This window comes from Lissotriton vulgaris, chromosome 3_1 (genome assembly GCF_964263255.1).
Source record: "Lissotriton vulgaris chromosome 3_1, aLisVul1.2, whole genome shotgun sequence".
NCBI classification, from domain to species: Eukaryota; Metazoa; Chordata; class Amphibia; order Caudata; family Salamandridae; genus Lissotriton; species Lissotriton vulgaris.
The window spans coordinates 254060115-254078915 of record NC_141689.1 but is presented as its reverse complement, the minus strand read 5'-3'; the positions used below and the strand labels follow the sequence as shown (position 1 = coordinate 254078915).

At 43.5% G+C, this 18801-nt stretch overlaps 1 protein-coding gene across 2 annotated transcripts in view; it reads left to right on the top strand.

Moving 5' to 3' along the window:
- The window catches only part of LOC147726290 (tetraspanin-36-like), a 94331-nt gene extending 76578 nt beyond the window's left edge, over nucleotides 1-17753 (top strand). For both annotated transcript variants that reach the window (XM_086960380.1, XM_086960381.1), the window contains one exon: nucleotides 16239-17753. In XM_086960380.1, the coding sequence (XP_086816506.1) occupies nucleotides 16239-16304 (66 nt within the window). In that variant the 3' untranslated portion in view covers nucleotides 16305-17753. The remainder of the gene's footprint in view (nucleotides 1-16238) is intronic.
- The last annotated feature ends 1048 nt before the right edge of the window (nucleotides 17754-18801 follow it).

The following is an 18801-nucleotide window of genomic DNA, read 5'->3' as shown; positions in this document are numbered from 1 at the left end:
TTACCACAGGCACAAACTTTCGATGGACCTAGAGCTAAAAGGGAAAATAGTAGACAGGACCTTAAAACATTTCTTTACGTCCATATATTTTATCCACTTTCTGTAAAATGACCACAGACACCTGATGAAGTTTTGACACTTTATATGAAAATTCAAAAGGAAGATGCCAAGACAATAAGCGATATGCAGAACACTATGTCAAACATTAATATCAACATCAAAAGGTAACTTTGCACAAAGAAAATTCCGACCATTCAGATATATGGGAAAAACTAGAGGTAGGATTGGAACAGAACTAATCACTGCAACGTTAAACTAAGGCACGAGGTTTAAGGTTGGGACCTAAACATGTACTTAATCCTTAAACTATTCTTTCTAAGTTCACTGCAATCAACTAAAGGAAAGGGAAAAACGGGAACATACTATTATTTATGATAACGTCAATGAGTTCCTAAAGGAAGGGGGGAGAGAGAAGGAACAAACTAAATCAGCAATGGCAATAGAACAATATCACAGGTAATAGTGCTTTAATAGTTCATACGAAAGAGAGAAGAGAGAGAGAAAACAAGATACAAAGAATACGCAAACCCACATATAATATTTACCTAATTCAGATTTGAGACCAACCCTGGCCACGGGTCAGTTGGGAAGACGGGGACAAGGACCCTCAGAAAGGCACACCAGAGTGCGAACAGGTACAACCCACGGACAGATCAGGACAGGATACCCCTCAGGTTCGGGTCAAAGGACTGGGCCTCCCAGGGAAACGACCAACACCCACAGCTTCGGACAGCAACGCCTGCGTTACCCCTTTCTGCAAGTAATCCGCCAGAAACCCCGATTGGATTGTCGAATCTCCCAGCAAAGTGCTTCGCCAGCACTTAGGAATTTCCACCCCTTAGGAGCTTGTGGAAAATATGGACAAAGTGCTCCGCAGCACTTTCAGATTGGACACCTATTGAGATCGTAGGGTCAGTGACAGGTCTGCTACTCGGACAAGTCGGACAATTTTCCTAAGCTAAACTAGGGTAATTATACCATTTTGGGGTCCCTCAGACCACCCACTAATGTTGCAAGTGACAGTTTCCCATATTATGATTGGTCAGGAGAGGTGGTGCGGTCATTACCACCTCCTAGAGTTCGGCTTTCTCATCATCAATATTCAGTTTTGGACACCCGCCCCTTGGGTTCACGTTCCCAGGCATAGGAATACACAATACAATACAAGTGTACAGCATATAGCAACAGTGTATAATAGTTCAAGGTGCAAGACTGCATCTTCGGGACGGGTTCCCAGGCGCATCGGGCTTCAGGAGCCAGCTGGCTGGTTTCAGCTTCTGCGCAGTTAGGAATTTCCCCAGTCACGTGACGGGGTTCAGAGGAGCCTCAGCATGGCGTTGCTCATGTGTGCCCCAGCCCACAAAGACGCGGTACATGAAAAGTAAGCGAAAACAAATTAATATCACATCCAGAATGATCACACTGTATACCATGATGAAATTCTAAACATCCCTTATTTTATAATGACTATAGCGTTACTGTTTTAGTGCGAAAAGACAGATAGGCTGAAGCAGCAGCAATAGCAGAGAGCGTGGTGAGAGTCAAGCGGCCATTTTTAGCAACAATGCGCATGTGCACAGAACTCCCTCCAGAATGCGAGTGCGTCACATCACATGGGTATGACCGACGCATGCGCAGACTGAATTTCAGCGAAGCAGCCATTTTCCCTAGCGCAAGCTTCGTTAATATGGAAAAGACATACAGGCAAGCACCCGGGGACACCCGTGTGTTTTGGAAAAACGTGTAATAAACGACAATAATGAATTTTAGTAATGTTATACATTTGGCGAGGTTCTTGCACGGGGCAAGGCGCTTCACGTGCAAATCCTTGCTCCATCAGCTGCGCCGGCGCATGGCTGCAGTTTGTGCGCTAGCGCAGAGGAAAGCACAGAGATGCGACATATTCTTGTAAATATGTTGCATCTCTGTGCAAAAATGACTTGCTGCACCGTGCTGCGTTACTTTGTTGTAAATCTGCCCCTCGGTATATAGGACTGCGTACGCCTAAATCACTGCGTCTGCTTTCTGTATCCAGTCTGCTGCACCCCATCGACTCCCTCCACTGCGCACCCAGGCCTCATTGCTCACCTTTTCGTGGACAGGACACCTTCTACACCATGCAGTCCCGCTCTGCCACGAAGAAGTCTGACATATGGTGCCGAGTCTTGATATCGGTATGGCTAACGAAATACTCGTGCTCCCATCATCATCGCAGGTTCCTCACCAGCTCAGTCCTTCCGGTACCACTAACTCAGTGACCAAAGAGGCCACGCACGTACTGGTGGGCGCTCGTACCCGGTGGTTCGGGCCTACATGATTCGTCCGAACCACTAGGATGGGCCATCACAGCGCTCGCGATGGGAGCAACTCTAAAATGGCGTAGAGCACATGCGCCCCGTCTTTTTTATTGGTACGGTCACGTGTGTAGTGACGCAAGTGCTGGATGGGTGTGGTGGGGGTGTTTACCAGCCATGAGGGAGTGTATGTGTGTGCCGTTCTGACAACTAGACCTGGAACTAAGACATCAGTACAATGGAACTCTGGGCCATGTAGCGTTGTTGCGGTTTCCTGGAAGCGTATGCGGAGGGGACCAGCCTGACGTATGCCAGTGCTGCGCGAGGCTGTGAACGATGACTCTGTAGCTATGGGCGTGGTTCCATCATGAGCTATATGAGAAATCAAGTGATTCGGGTGTCCGTTTTGTAGTGCTGACGTCACCCGGGTATTAAACGCAAATGTGTCATTATATCTGTAAAGTTGCACAACATGGCAAACATGGAAGGTATGGGGTATGAATGACTCTATATTCATTCATAGTTGCACACATAAAAGATGGTGGACATGATGCATTTCTGCAATTATGAAGGTTTGTTGTACATTCAGTGGAGTGTTGTAGCTGTAGTAATACAGGGCTGTGAGAGGTTTAAGTTGCAGTTTTTGGCACATGAAGGGCAGCTAATATATATACGTATGTGGTTATTCGGGAATACTTTAGAACTTGGTGCTGGAAATCAGTGTTCGAGGCTCGGAGTTGCGTCCACATCCTCTTATTGTAGAGTAATGACGTAATGTACGCGTGCCTGAAAATGTATTGTAAATACGGTGCTCATGTAAATTGCTGATATAGTTTTGGGTTGATTTTGCGCTATATAAATATGCAAAAAAATTTTTTTAAAGGAGGAATAGCCCACACTTACTGTCATAGGTAAGATGGTTGCATACGCTATTTATAGCACAATATAATGTGGTAGGGCGGAGGAGCAGCATTTTACAAAGATAATAAATACACAGACACAGATAGATAGTTGAAGTGGGTAGGGGCACAGGTGCTCGACTCCTTTTTTTACGTTGTTGTTGGTAACAAGTAGAATAATAATCATGATATCATACACAGATATTTAATCATAAACAGTTTATGACTTCTGCTCTACAATGGTAGGAGCATTGTATGTGAAATAATACACAGAAGATTCTATCGGGTGGTTCAGGCAGACCGCATTAGTAAAAATGTGTTTGACTATTGAATTTTGCATTAACAAGGGCACGTGGCGATTATTTACGGTGTACTGAGTTAGTGGTACGTCTGGTGTTTCTCATGTGCTCACCCTGCGAAGATGCGTGGTCTGAGCGGGCTGCACTGAAATCATTCACTGTTGCATACTGGACTATATGAACTATGAGGGGGAAAAAAAACAAGCATCAATGGGTATCAATTGCTGTGCAAACTAGGTGTACTGATTGCTCCCCATAACAAATTAAACAATTCCACTTTCCGCAGTGCATTCCAACTTTCACAAATTAGGGACATATGTCTGGTGGCAATGTTGAAGGTGATACCCCAGAGGTACTTTTTATTGCCAGTGGTGGAGGTACATGTTGGCGCAATCTTCTATATTCTCTGTGACCATAGTTCACACGATGCAGCGTTTGAAGGTGCTTGCGCATACTAGCAGTGCAACAGCACTATTTTTTTCTCTGCTTTAAATATATCGAGGCTGAATTTAATGCTGTCTGTAGTGTAGATCAAAAGGTGAATTCAAGTTGTGAACCCTTCTGTGCACAGTGTACCTCGAAGCTAGTAGTCAGTACAGTTATAGAACAATGCTTTTTTCACTTATTTTAACAAAATCTGAATACATACAGTATAATTGTCTCTGCATTAAATAAATCAAGGTTGAATTCTCTACTGTCTGTAGTGTAGATGTAAAGGTGAATTCAAGTTGTAAACCCTGCTGTCCGCAGTGTAGATCTAAGGGTGGAGTGCATGATCTGCAATCATGATTGAAGTGGAAGATAGAACATGTATGCAGCGTGTATTTTATTATTCAACTAAATCTATAAGCGATATAAAAAATGTTTTTGAAGGAAGCATACTAAAGGGATATTGTGTAGGGTTTGATAGGTGTTATATTTAGTTTGATTTCCATTCGGTTAGTGGTACCTTAAACAACAAGGTTCTGTGGAGCCCGCAAAGATGTGTGGTCTGGGCAGGCCGTACTGATAGTAATGTTTTTTGTCTTGTGAATTCTGGCTTAGGAAGGCCATGTGGCGATTTTGTGTAGGTTTGAGGGATGTTACTTTGTTTGGTACGGCATTTTATAAATAATGAATGAAGAATCAGTTAAATTCTGCCTGAATACGGCCATGTGGCGATTAATTATGGTGCACTGAGTTAGTAGTACCTTTGGGACTGAGCGTGTACATAACCTGCGATGATGCGTGGTCCGGATAGGCCACAGTGGGGGTAATATTTTTTTATTACTGAACTTAATAAAGCCTGGGGCGATTATTTATGGTGTACTCAGTTAGTGGTATGTCTGGTGTTTAGCGTGTGCTCACCCTGCCATGATGCGTGATCTGAACGGGCTGCACTCAAAGCATTGAATGTTGCATACTGAATTGCATGTACTTTGAGGGGGAAAACAAACTACCATCGATGGTTATCAATTGTTCTGAAAACTAGGTCTACTGACTGCTCCCCATAACAAATTAAACAATTGCACTTCACGCAGTGCATTCTAACTTTCTCAAAATGGGGACGTATGTCTGGTGGCGATGTTGCAGATTGGGAGCATTTGGTTTTCTTAACCGATTATAGTCAAGTTGTAAACCCTGCTGTTCACAAAGTAGATGTTAGGGTGGACTGCATCATCTGCAATCATGGTGAAAGTGGAAGATAGAACATATATAGAATACATTATTAAAATATGTATATTTCCGGGACATTTAAAAGGGATAGTATGTCTCACCGTGACATAAAACTCTTCACTCTTCTTTGCGATAATTCATGTGAATTTTAACAAAATGAGAACACATAGAGTACAATTGTTTCTGCATTAAATAAATCAAGGTTGAATTCCCTACTGTCTGTAGTATACATGCAAAGTTGACTTCAAGTTGTGAACCCTGCTGAGTGTAAATTGAAGGCAGTAGTTGACACAAACATCGAGGAATGCTTTTTGTCACAGTTAACAACATCTGAGGACACAGTACAATTGTCTCTGCCTTACATAAATAGAGACTGAATTCAATGTTGTCTGTAGTGCTTCAGCACTTGAGGTGTCAAGTGGTAAACTCTGTTGATCGTAGTGTAGATTTGAAAACAGTACTTAGTACACTCATTGAGGAATGTTTTTTGTGGCATCCTTTAACAAAATTGTCTCTGCCTTACATAAATCAAGGATAACTTGAATGCTGTCCGTAGTGTAGATGAAAAGCTGAATTCAAGTTGTGAACCCTGCTGTTCGCAATGTACATCTTAGGTTGCACTGCATTATATGTAATGTACTCCATACATTGACTGTTGCATACAGGACTCTTGAACTTGTATCAAGTGGTGAACTCTGTTGATCATAGTGTACATTTGAAGGCAGTACTCGCATCATTTAACAAAATTGTCTCTGCCTTATATAAATCAAGGCTAACTTGAATGTGCATTAGTGTAGATAGAATGCTGAATTCAAGTTGTGAACCCTGTTGTACGCAGTGTGGATTGAAGGCAGTAGTTGACACAGACATCGAGGAATGCTTTTTGTCACTTATTCAAACAAATTGTGAAGACATATAGAACAGTTGTCTCTGTATTAAATAAATGAAGGCTAAATTTCCTACTGTTCATAGTTTAACAAAATATGAGGTCAAGACTGAATTCAGTGTTGTCTGTAGTGCTTCTGCACCACTGATATCAAGTTGTAAACTCTACGGACCGCACTGTAGATCAAAGGCAGAAGTCTTTTAGTTTCCTCATTTTTCTCTTGCGAAGTTTCCCGGATGTTTTGTCTGAAGATGTCTCTTCATATTTGCTGTTCCATAAGACTATTTTTTGTAGGGTCACCCCTGCACAGCATCGCCTTGCAGATTTTGCAAGTGACTTTGGTAGCATTAACCTTCTTCTGCATCGGAGGAAAAGTAAATAAATTCCAGACAATTGATGTATACTTCTCTGGAGGGGAAGTTTGAGGCACACATTCTTCATTTCCAGAGTGTTCTGAATCAGAAGATGCTTCATTAGTAGCCATTTCTCCAAGTTTGCCCTCACAATGTAGATCAAAGGCAGTTGGCAGCACAGATATCGACGAATGATTTTTGTGACTTATGTAAAAAAAATCTGTATTACATAAATCAAGGCTGATTTCCCTACTGTCCATACTGTAGGTGGAAAGCTGAAATCAAGTTGTGAACCCTGCTGTCCGCAGTGTAGAATGAAGGCAATTGTTGACACAGACATGGACAAATGCTTTTTGCCACTTATTTAAACAAAATCTGAAGACATATTGTAGAATTGTCTCTGCATTAAATAAATGAAGGCTGAATGTCCTACTGTTCATACTTTAGCAAAATCTTAGGACATAGTACAATTGTCTCTGCTTTAAACTAATTGAGACTAAATTCTATGTTTTCTGTAGTACTGATGCACAAATGGTATCAAGTTGTCAATTCTACTGACAGCAGTGTAGATTGAAGGAAGTACTCAGCACAGATACCGACGACCAATTTAGATCCAAAGTTGAATTCAAGTTGTAAACCCTGCTGTTCGCAGTGTAGATCGAAGACAGTAGTCGATACAGACATAAGTCTGCGGGGCTGCGGTGCTGAGTTCTCAATGGGCCTGTATCGAGGAGGCACGTGGTCATGGCGGCAGCCATGTGGCAGGGTGCAGACCTTCGCTTCGGCGCAGTCTCTTCTCTTTGCAGAAGTGAACCACCGACAATAACCACAAAAATTTGAAAAAAGGGTCCAAGGGATATATAATTTAGAGACCCACACCTGATCATATCCCCAGCTCCTACTTAGTGTATAACACAAGAAACACAGGGGGTCTACCAGCTTAATACTAGAGCTGTACTGTCAAAACCGAGTCCACAAGATCTCAGAGTGTGTATATCACAAAGACAGTGTGTTTGAGAGAAAAAAAGAGATAAATAGTTGAACTATACATGCATAGAAGGGACCGTTACATCGTAGGGTATTGATAAATGGCTAACCAGTCCAAAACAATTCAGATCGGGTTTCCATCAAACAGACTTAATGATCAGTCATATCATTTGGCCAAACCCTTGTGCATAAAGGTTGATTCCTTGATCATAGGGACAGTACCCGCACCTTATCGCTGTTTTGGGATTTGGTCCACCAACAGAAATAAAAATGATCTTTTTATGGTATAAAAGACAAGTGCAACAAAACAAATAGTGAAATTAAAATAGGATGGGATGCCCTCCTTCTGACAACTTTATTCTGCGGACAAGACACACCTCCTAATTAAAAACCAGAACAGTGCAAAAAAGACAGTAGCAGATATCTGCCTAAAAAAGAGCCAACAAGTTTCTGCCTAATGGGTGTAAATCCCTTGGCATTCATCAGGGCCTCTGCTCTTATAATAGTTGCACTCCTAGTAGTTAAATAAACAGGATCACCACCATCACCAAAGAAATAAAGATAAAGATAAACCTGGTTAGATACGGTACAACCTGTAGTAACCAAAGACTGTTTCACCCTCCGACTCACTTTGGCTACAGTGAATTTCTGCGAATGAAAGCATTACATTGTTAACATTATGTCTGATGTATCAATCTCCTATCAAGCATGTGTCACCGAAATACCAAAAATATGTGTAACAAAAGAAAATTCAATGCTCACCCTTAATGGTAGGGGAAAGGACCTCACCTCACCTGGACTCTGCTCAGGTATAGGATCCCCCGCACAACAAAGATACAGGGAAGAAAAAAGGAATATAGCACAGTGAAACTAAAGGTTATAGACTTAACACCATGCATACAACTCAATTCTTTGAGACTTAACACCATGCATACAACTCAATTCTTCTAAGTGAACCACGCCCAAGGCGTAGCCTAATTATTTATAGTCTTACATTGACGTTGTTTATGTTGGACTAGCCCACTCTGCTTCTGTTTCAAAGGGGGGGGGGGCGGGGTGAGCACAGCTACATGACCGAAATATTCCCCAGTGTCTGAGATAATATGGTTGCATCTTCTATTCAGTACACTACATGTATCAATGGTATATCTGCACACGGAAAAGTTTTTGGTTTCTATAGTGAATTGTGTATAGTATTTCACTGGTAGTCTTAGCGTTGTGTACATTATCGTTGATGTTCGAGTTCTTTCCCTTATACCTACTTGGTTGCCAAATCTTTGTACTTTGTACTAGTGTGCTGTAAAGGGGATATATTATTTTGGAAAGGTCCATTGTCCTGTTTTGTGCTGCCTCTGAGGTAGTAATGGGGAGGGGTCCGGGGGGGTGGTTGTGGTGGTGGTGGCGCTGGGTATTGTGATTTTGTTAGGTGTCGGAAGTTTATAATTAGAACCTCTATCACATATTGTTCTTTAAATATGGGTGTGAGTTGGATGTAATTCACGCAGTACATAGTCAACGTTCTTACATTAGTTAAATATAGATGTTAATTTGTTAGTGGTAAGTGGAACAATTGCCTGATATTTTAGGTAGCATTGCAGATTTGGTTTCTTGTTGAAAATATGGGGAAGTGGTCAACATTATATATTCCTATAAATAGGTATTGTCATTTAAAGAAACCTTTGAAATGTCATTAGTGATGTCATTTGAGATGTCATCAGTGATGTCACTGACCATGTCATGAATTATGTAATATGTATATCATCACCAGTGGACTGCGGGCACGAGAGTTATAGTTAGTACAACTAACTTTAACTGAGGAATTTCAATGGTTTTGAATGAGTGAAATGTCCAGCTAACTATAACACCCCTGAAACCTATGGTTTTTTCAATGAATTTCTAAGGCTTTTTTAAGTGATATATATATCTATATATATATATATATCAAGACATCAAAGTTGCCTGCTGAGAGAGGACCAACGCCAGGTGGGTTTTTTCCATTTGTCAGCTTTATTTTGCGAGGGCAAGCACAGCACCGGACATCGTGGCACAAAGATAGTCCTTTCCTGACGCGTTTCGTGCATAGACAGCACTTCATCAAAGGATTGCGGACATCACTGCAATGAAACCGGCCATGTCCGCACTACTATATCAACCCCAGTGGGCGTGGCCATCCATCCTCTGGCCTGCTGGGTCATGTAGTGCATATTCGCTCCAGTGAGTTGCTCGGTTTCAAAACGTGTTATTGAAGTTGTATCCCAAGTGGGGTGTGCACATCAGCATGAACGTTCCTGGCTTGTCTAATCTTCCCACAAAATCGACACTCACCCGTCCCAAAGCCGGAATGTCGGTTCACACTTCGGCGGGACTGCGAAACCGCAGCTGGGTCACTCTCGCGGCTCAGGCGGGGCCGCATTAACATCAAGACATCAAAGTTGCCTGCTGAGAGAGGACCAACGCCAGGTGGGTTTTTTCCATTTGTCAGCTTTATTTTGCGAGGGCAAGCACAGCACCGGACATCGTGGCACAAAGATAGTCCTTTCCTGACGCGTTTCGTGCATAGACAGCACTTCATCAAAGGATTGCGGACATCACTGCAATGAAACCGGCCATGTCCGCACTACTATATCAACCCCAGTGGGCGTGGCCATCCATCCTCTGGCCTGCTGGGTCATGTAGTGCATATTCGCTCCAGTGAGTTGCTCGGTTTCAAAACGTGTTATTGAAGTTGTATCCCAAGTGGGGTGTGCACATTAGCATGAACGTTCCTGGCTTGTCTAATCTTCCCACAAAATCGACACTCACCCGTCCCAAAGCCGGAATGTCGGTTCACACTTCGGCGGGACTGCGAAACCGCAGCTGGGTCACTCTCGCGGCTCAGGCGGGGCCGCATTAACATCAAGACATCAAAGTTGCCTGCTGAGAGAGGACCAACGCCAGGTGGGTTTTTTCCATTTGTCAGCTTTATTTTGCGAGGGCAAGCACAGCACCGGACATCGTGGCACAAAGATAGTCCTTTCCTGACGCGTTTCGTGCATAGACAGCACTTCATCAAAGGATTGCGGACATCACTGCAATGAAACCGGCCATGTCCGCACTACTATATCAACCCCAGTGGGCGTGGCCATCCATCCTCTGGCCTGCTGGGTCATGTAGTGCATATTCGCTCCAGTGAGTTGCTCGGTTTCAAAACGTGTTATTGAAGTTGTATCCCAAGTTGGGTGTGCACATCAGCATGAACGTTCCTGGCTTGTCTAATCTTCCCACAAAATCGACACTCACCCGTCCCAAAGCCGGAATGTCGGTTCACACTTCGGCGGGACTGCGAAACCGCAGCTGGGTCACTCTCGCGGCTCAGGCGGGGCCGCATTAACATCAAGACATCAAAGTTGCCTGCTGAGAGAGGACCAACGCCAGGTGGATTTTTTCCATTTGTCAGCTTTATTTTGCGAGGGCAAGCACAGCACCGGACATCGTGGCACAAAGATAGTCCTTTCCTGACGCGTTTCGTGCATAGACAGCACTTCATCAAAGGATTGCGGACATCACTGCAATGAAACCGGCCATGTCCGCACTACTATATCAACCCCAGTGGGCGTGGCCATCCATCCTCTGGCCTGCTGGGTCATGTAGTGCATATTCGCTCCAGTGAGTTGCTCGGTTTCAAAACGTGTTATTGAAGTTGTATCCCAAGTGGGGTGTGCACATCAGCATGAACGTTCCTGGCTTGTCTAATCTTCCCACAAAATCGACACTCACCCGTCCCAAAGCCGGAATGTCGGTTCACACTTCGGCGGGACTGCGAAACCGCAGCTGGGTCACTCTCGCGGCTCAGGCGGGGCCGCATTAACATCAAGACATCAAAGTTGCCTGCTGAGAGAGGACCAACGCCAGGTGGGTTTTTTCCATTTGTCAGCTTTATTTTGCGAGGGCAAGCACAGCACCGGACATCGTGGCACAAAGATAGTCCTTTCCTGACGCGTTTCGTGCATAGACAGCACTTCATCAAAGGATTGCGGACATCACTGCAATGAAACCGGCCATGTCCGCACTACTATATCAACCCCAGTGGGCGTGGCCATCCATCCTCTGGCCTGCTGGGTCATGTAGTGCATATTCGCTCCAGTGAGTTGCTCGGTTTCAAAACGTGTTATTGAAGTTGTATCCCAAGTGGGGTGTGCACATCAGCATGAACGTTCCTGGCTTGTCTAATCTTCCCACAAAATCGACACTCACCCGTCCCAAAGCCGGAATGTCGGTTCACACTTCGGCGGGACTGCGAAACCGCAGCTGGGTCACTCTCGCGGCTCAGGCGGGGCCGCATTAACATCAAGACATCAAAGTTGCCTGCTGAGAGAGGACCAACGCCAGGTGGGTTTTTTCCATTTGTCAGCTTTATTTTGCGAGGGCAAGCACAGCACCGGACATCGTGGCACAAAGATAGTCCTTTCCTGACGCGTTTCGTGCATAGACAGCACTTCATCAAAGGATTGCGGACATATATATGTACATATATATATGTACATTTATACACACATATATATATTTACATATCTTCAATGAAAAAACAACAACGCTATAGTGAGGTGTTTAAATGAAACAAGAACTAATGTTAAATAACCCAAAACCCACTGACATATGCAAATTATAACAAATGTAAACAATATTCTTTAAATCTAATGGGTGATGTCATCTATTACGTCATTTAACATGTCATAAGCCATGTGATATGTGAGATCTTTATATGTGCGTGGTGTGGCGGAAGTCATAGTTAATGAATAAACTATTTCTGGTGTATTTCAGTGGTTATTGAGATTTTAATACTAGCTCTTGTCTCATTTAAACACCTAACATCCCTTTAACCTTTCGTTATTTAAATGAATTATGATTTTTTTTATCATATTGTAAATTGTCCCTGCACCGAACCATCTTCAAGCACAAACCCTTCTGAACAAGGCATTAGGCTTTGCACAGCAAAGATTGACCACAAAGCCCATCCTCACAGCCCAGTTCTTGGCCCTCCACTGGCACCCAGCTACCACTGGGGACCACCTTTGGCCGTGCACAGTAGTGGTTTGATTGCTCCCAACTCTCAGCAGTTGGCCAACGCCTGTTGTAGACAGCCTTTGGTTGTGCACAGCGGGGTTTAGCCACTTGGCCTCAGGCTTCCCTCTGCATGCGCCCAATCACCACTGTGCACAAAGTGAGAGCAAGGATTGCCTGCAGGGCCTTGCCTCACGACCAGACTCTGCGGTACACCGTGCAAGGGAGGCCAAGCTCCACTGCGCACAAAGATAATCTACCAAAATGTATTATGTTCCATGTAGGAAACCTATGATAGAGTTAGCTAAGGCTCCACCCGACACAAATCTATTTAAGTAATCTTCAACAAAAATGCTCTTCTCTAGAACTGTAGCTATGGCTTCCTGAACTTTAAAATAGCTCTTTAAGTATTTATGTCTTCTAACCTTTGATAGTGCTTGTAACAGAGAAGCATAGCAGTATGTGTGGAACTATTCAGCAGCTGTTTTATTTTTATTGTTGTAGGAAAGTCCCCCGTTGTGACATAGTCACCCCCACTTTTTGCCCTAGTACTGATGCTTTTTGACCAAAAGAGCAATGTATCCCTGCTAACCAGGCCCCCAGTGCCAGTGCTCTTTCCCCTAAAAGAAGGTAAATGTCTAATTGTAACCCAGTTGGCAAGGACTTTATCATTCCTGGAAGCCCCTAGTAATTGGTACCCCTGGTACCTAGAACATGGATACTAAAGTGGGTCTCCCAGGGCTGCAGCTTGTATTATGCCACCCTAAGGAACCTACACACAAATTGCATGCAGGCTGCAATTGCACACTGCGTGAAATGTTGCAAAACATTCTGAAAACACAATATGGCACAGGCACTGTTTGCCATGCCCCTGTGCACTGCATATAATATGTAAGTCACTCCTACAGCGGACCTAAGGCAGAGTGCATTATATTATATGGTAGGACATATCTGTATGAGCAGATTTGCAACTGTGATGTCTGATTCCATTGCTACAACATTGCAAGTGATCAGGAAGCCACCTTAACCCCTTCCATGCTGATGACGAACCCCAGCCGTCATGCACTACGGTGCTCGTGTGCTGATGACGGCTGGGGTTCGTCACGGCCCGCCCCTGTTCGTGCTGTTTACAGCACACCAGGGGAATCGCGGCCGCATGGAAGGGGTTAAGCATATGTACTGGGCACTGTTCATTATGAATTACCCAGCTACATAATGGCTTCACTGAAAATAATGTTGTTTGGTATCAAACACCACGTCTTAATAAATCTGTACTGATGCCGGTACTAGATTTATTATGACATGGACTCAGAGGGCACCTTAGAGGTGCCCCCTGGCTCCTACTAGTCTCTTAGTGTACTGGCTGACTGGAATCTCCCAGCCTGCCACCAAAGATGAGTTTCTGACCCCCTGTTGGTGAGAACTAGCGCTCTCTGAGGTCAGAAACAATGCCTGTCCAGAGGAAGGTGATTACACCTTCTCTAACAGGATGACTAGCAAATTTAGGATATCAAAGCCAGAGGCTTCAAAGCCTCTGCCGCCTTTGATATACGACCCCAGCTTTCCCCTGGATCTGGGAATGCCACTCTCCTCCCTGGGGCCCATTTGTCACCAGAGCAGGCGAGAAAATTAGAAGGCATGGTCACTTACAGGCTAGTCACACCCCTAAGATGGGCTACCAGAAGTGAACAATGAAAGAAGGCTTTCACAATCTTGGATTTTGTGAAACTAGAATCTCTGGGTCATGTGTATGCCCACTCTCCCCGGGAAGTGGTCATATAGAGGGTGTAGTCACCCCAGAGGTATGTAGCCTGTTGGCTACTAGCCCATACTCCCCGCAACACTATATTCAGCATTTTGGGGTTCCCCCGACACCAGGACTCAGGTTTGTCTATAGGGAACCGAAGGAAGGACAAAAAAGAGCAGTCACTGTGAGAACTGAGAACTTTACCACTACTTGGTGCCAAACTCTGCTGTGCTGCTGGAACCTCGACAATTGCACAGACCGACTCATCGAAAAGCTGTGCATCCTCCCAGAGCTGTGGAGGACCATCCAGAAACTTCAACATCCAAGCAGTATCTCCCTTGGGGTGGAGGAGTCATCCCTCTGCATCTACAGGCACCGAAAGCATCTGTATGGTAGTCTGTAGTGTTGACCATAAGGCGCACCGAAGGAGCAGTGCATCAGGAGGAGGCCCCTGAGGCTCTAGGAGGTCAGCCCCTTCTCTCCGGTGAGTTTTGAGATGCTGCTAGACCCTCCAGCAGCACCCCTGCACCAATACCCTAACTACCGGGGCACTTGCGCCCACCAAGGTTTGTTGGTGCCAGTCCGGCCGCCACCAAAGCATAACTGCACATCAAAGGGTTTCAGGAAAGATGAGCTCCACATTGAGAGTGGACCTGCTGTGTTTCTTTTCCCCCCTCAGCAGGTAAACTGAGAACCGTGAGAGCCTCCAATACTAAGTGGCCTGCCAGCCAGCACCTCTGCACCCAAGCCCCACAGCCCGAGTACACGTCTTCTGACTGTGCCCCCTTGGCTTAGAAGTCCCCACGAGCTGAGCCCCCCTTTGGGTTCCACCAGATTTGTCCCCAAGTCTTTTTTTGCAGTTGATTTGACAAGTACCTTTAAACTTTGATAGCTAACCACGCTCGAAGCTACCATCGCAATCAGCACCTGTGCACCTGAACACACCATGGCAGGTACACCCAGACTGCTGATGGTACTTTGAACCTTGACCCAAGCACCTTAAGTCCTAAAGGGTACCCTCTACAACCGTTTGCAAATACTAGTATGCGGTACATGTCATTTCCTTCCATAGAATAACATTACTGCGTTAGAGGCTCATGCCTCAAATATGACAGCTTTGTTATTCAACTGTTTTACTGTGTAAAAACAACAACAAACTAAAATACTTACCTGATCTAGAAGATCTGGTGGCTAAATACTATATAAAACATTGTGTTACTTTTCTAAATTTGTCTCAGATTTCTTATTGAGTGTGTGTTTCATTTGTTGACTTTGTGATCAACAAATGCTCAAACACTCCCTTCTGATAAGCCTAAACTGCTCAACCACAATACCACAAATTGAGCACTTTGGGATTGTTAACCCCTTAAGTGCTTCGAACGTTCAGCGGCCGACGGCACCACTACCTCGGGAGTGCTGCCGTCGGCCGTTGAAGGTTCCAACTGCACCTGCGCAATGGAACGTCCAGCACTGGAGCTGGACGTTCCATAGCTGCTAAGGTGCTAAAGCAAGCCCCTGGAACCCAATAAGTGTCGTCTTGACTTTGTGCCTAGTATACTTCGTTTTGGTACACTACATAGAAAGCCAGCTTTCTACATCCACAGAAGAGCTATCCACTTGATAAAACAGAAGGACATCACAGACGAACAAAAAATGAGATACAGTGTTATATTGTGAAACTGTAAATGGCTTATCTGGAAAGTGATCAAAGTGGAAAATAAAATATGCAAGCGCATATGTTTTGCTCATCTTTCTGCTGACAACCTTTTTTAATGTTAATTTAGGTTTGTGCTGAAATTGAATTACCCATTTACAGGTTTTTATAATATTACTCAATATTCCTAAATCGAAAATGAACTAGTCCATCTGTTATTGCTTGAAAGGCAATGGAATATTTGTCCCAAGGTCTTTAAAATAGCGTGAATGATTGAGCAGAAAAACTGTTGTTTATAGTGTTTGAGAAAATTGCACTGCATATGTTGTCTATTCTCTAAATTGTATATTGATTTCTCTGCAGGTCTTTGGCAAATTAGGTATCACTCAGATTCGAACCCGCGACTTTAATTATGTGCGTCTATTCTGACCGTGCCCTGACCTAAAGACCTTCCTACTGCTGTCTACAAGGGAGACCAGAATGCCACAAACAACTTCACAACTACATCTTGTACTTGGTAAATGGAACATTGCACTTTTGTGGCATGACCAACAACTTCACACCTATATCTTGTCCATCGTAAGAGGAACATTGCACTTTTGTGGCATGAATAACAACTTCACACCTACATCTTGTCCATTGTAAGAGGAACATTGCACTTTTGTGCCATGCACTATGAATACCACACTGCTGCTACTGCAAATATAGAATTTGCAATTTCAATGGTTTCTATTTCTGTACAATGTAAAGGAATATTTGCCTGTATAAGGCAATTTATAAAAATGTTTACATTGATCCAAAGGTATAAAGTGATGCATGGATGCTGTGTGTAGCTGTGTGCAGCTTCAGTCAAATTCCGGTTATAGATCTGTAATAGGAAAAATAGGCTGAGGGGCGACATATTGTCTTAGGGCATTAGATTCTTGACTACCGTTGCAGGTTACTGCAATATCCAATGCAGTGTGTCATTCCCAAAAGATTAGTGTGTCATAGTTCCACATAGGTGTGCAAACCCCACAGTTAGCAATAGAACACAACCTGCTTTTTGAGAATCAGGAATGGTGGAATCTTACTTTTATAATTTGAAATTACTAATATGACAGATCTGGTAAAGTATCTTAGATTATGCTAATTCCTAAAGTTCCGTGAACACCCGCAAATGTATCATTGTGTTTGAATTCACAAATATTTCCAGGTAGGTTCCCGCCAAGGAAACACCTACAAAACTGCTTCAGTGGTGAAAAGAGAAGACTGCATATTTCATTGGGTGTAAGGAAAGGGAATTCTCCTTAGGGAAAAATATTTTTCTGATAGGAAAAAAGAAATGTGCAAGTGCACATATACCCTTCACTTGATGATTACTCATGGGTATGGCTGGTAGAAAATATTAATTGAAAAGGGACTGCGTAGAAATTTGCCTCTCTTTATTTCATCTGTGGAGTGAAGTTGTCATACAAAAGGTCAAATCTGCTCCATGAGCAACGTAACAAGCATTGGCATAGCCAAGAGGCCTCACCTTTGGTACCTTTATAAGTGTTTAGCCATGCAACAGTTGATGTTGTTGCACAAAGGATATTGTGCTGCATAACTAAATACTTATATGGTCTCAAAAGCGAGACCTATTGGCTACTCCTATCACACAAGCTGTTATCACACCACAAACATTCTTTAATACTAGGCCTTCCGACTAAGGGGTGGAGGCCATACTCAGTCCCAATTGCATACTGTTATTTTTTTTTCTCATATATGATATTATTTCTCTGCTCTCTGTAAATTTGTAAAGAACTCTGATACCAGCATGGGTCATGTTTGTGCTATAAAAAATGATCAAATAAATAAATGCGCCATGTAATGTCATATACTGTAATTAAACAATAATAAGTGAAATATCAGGGATTGAGTGTACCATGACAAAAAATGGGTATAAGTGTAAATCGTGTGCACTGAATCCATGCATGATGGGTTATGCCCACATCGGACAGGATTACTTGTAACTGTATGTTCAACTATCTACGCTCTACTCAAAAACGTCAACAAATCAGCTAATTTTTGTTAAGTGCTCTGATTACTCTTAAATCCAAGTAGGTGTTATACAAAACCATACATACACAAATAACGTTGGAAATTAAAGGATGTAACAGACAGATAAAAGGGGGAAAGTATTGTAAGTGGGCTCACGAAAATAATGAAGGGGAAGGGTGTAAAGTGGACGGTTATGAGATCTCTGAGGAAGGAGCCAAAGAGGAGAGAAATGAAGAGAGAGTTGAAACTAAGAGACAAATGTGCTCTGAGGCCACTGTGGAGTGGTTAGTTGTGCTTTACAACAATTCTGCATAAAACAAATTAAACTCAAATAAAGGGAGGGGGGATGACTGCTTGAACTGGTGCCCTCTGGAAAGCACTCCATCCATATCTTCTGAAAAAACAGGATTACAGTAAAGAAACCCCATTGAAATAGTAAGAGGCGCAGTCAGTGCGCTAGAAAAAATATGTTGACAGTAATGGAAACAAGTATACAGTTGTCAGAATGACTTATGGTAAAATGCAGTACATGATACGTGTAGCCTTTAAATTGTGTATATTCTTTGTACAAAGCGCTGGCGCTACCCAGGGTGGCTTCAAAGCACAGCTTTGTCTACTCACAAATGACTGAAATCTGAAGTCACTAACTCTGCTTCTCCACTCAGTCTCAGACAATCCTGGTAAGGTGCCTCAGTTCAAGGGCTTGAGGGCATACACCCCGTGATTGTCCGCATCACGTCAGAATTCAGTGGAGCAGCATAGAAAAGTGACAGGTTCCTTCAGGAAAGCGGAGACCCCGCCGCAGTCAGGAGAAAGTAAAAACTCAGTGAGCAGAGCTCAGATGACACATAACAACAACCCCTCAGGCAAAGCAACGATCAAAAGACTCCATTAAACGCCCTAA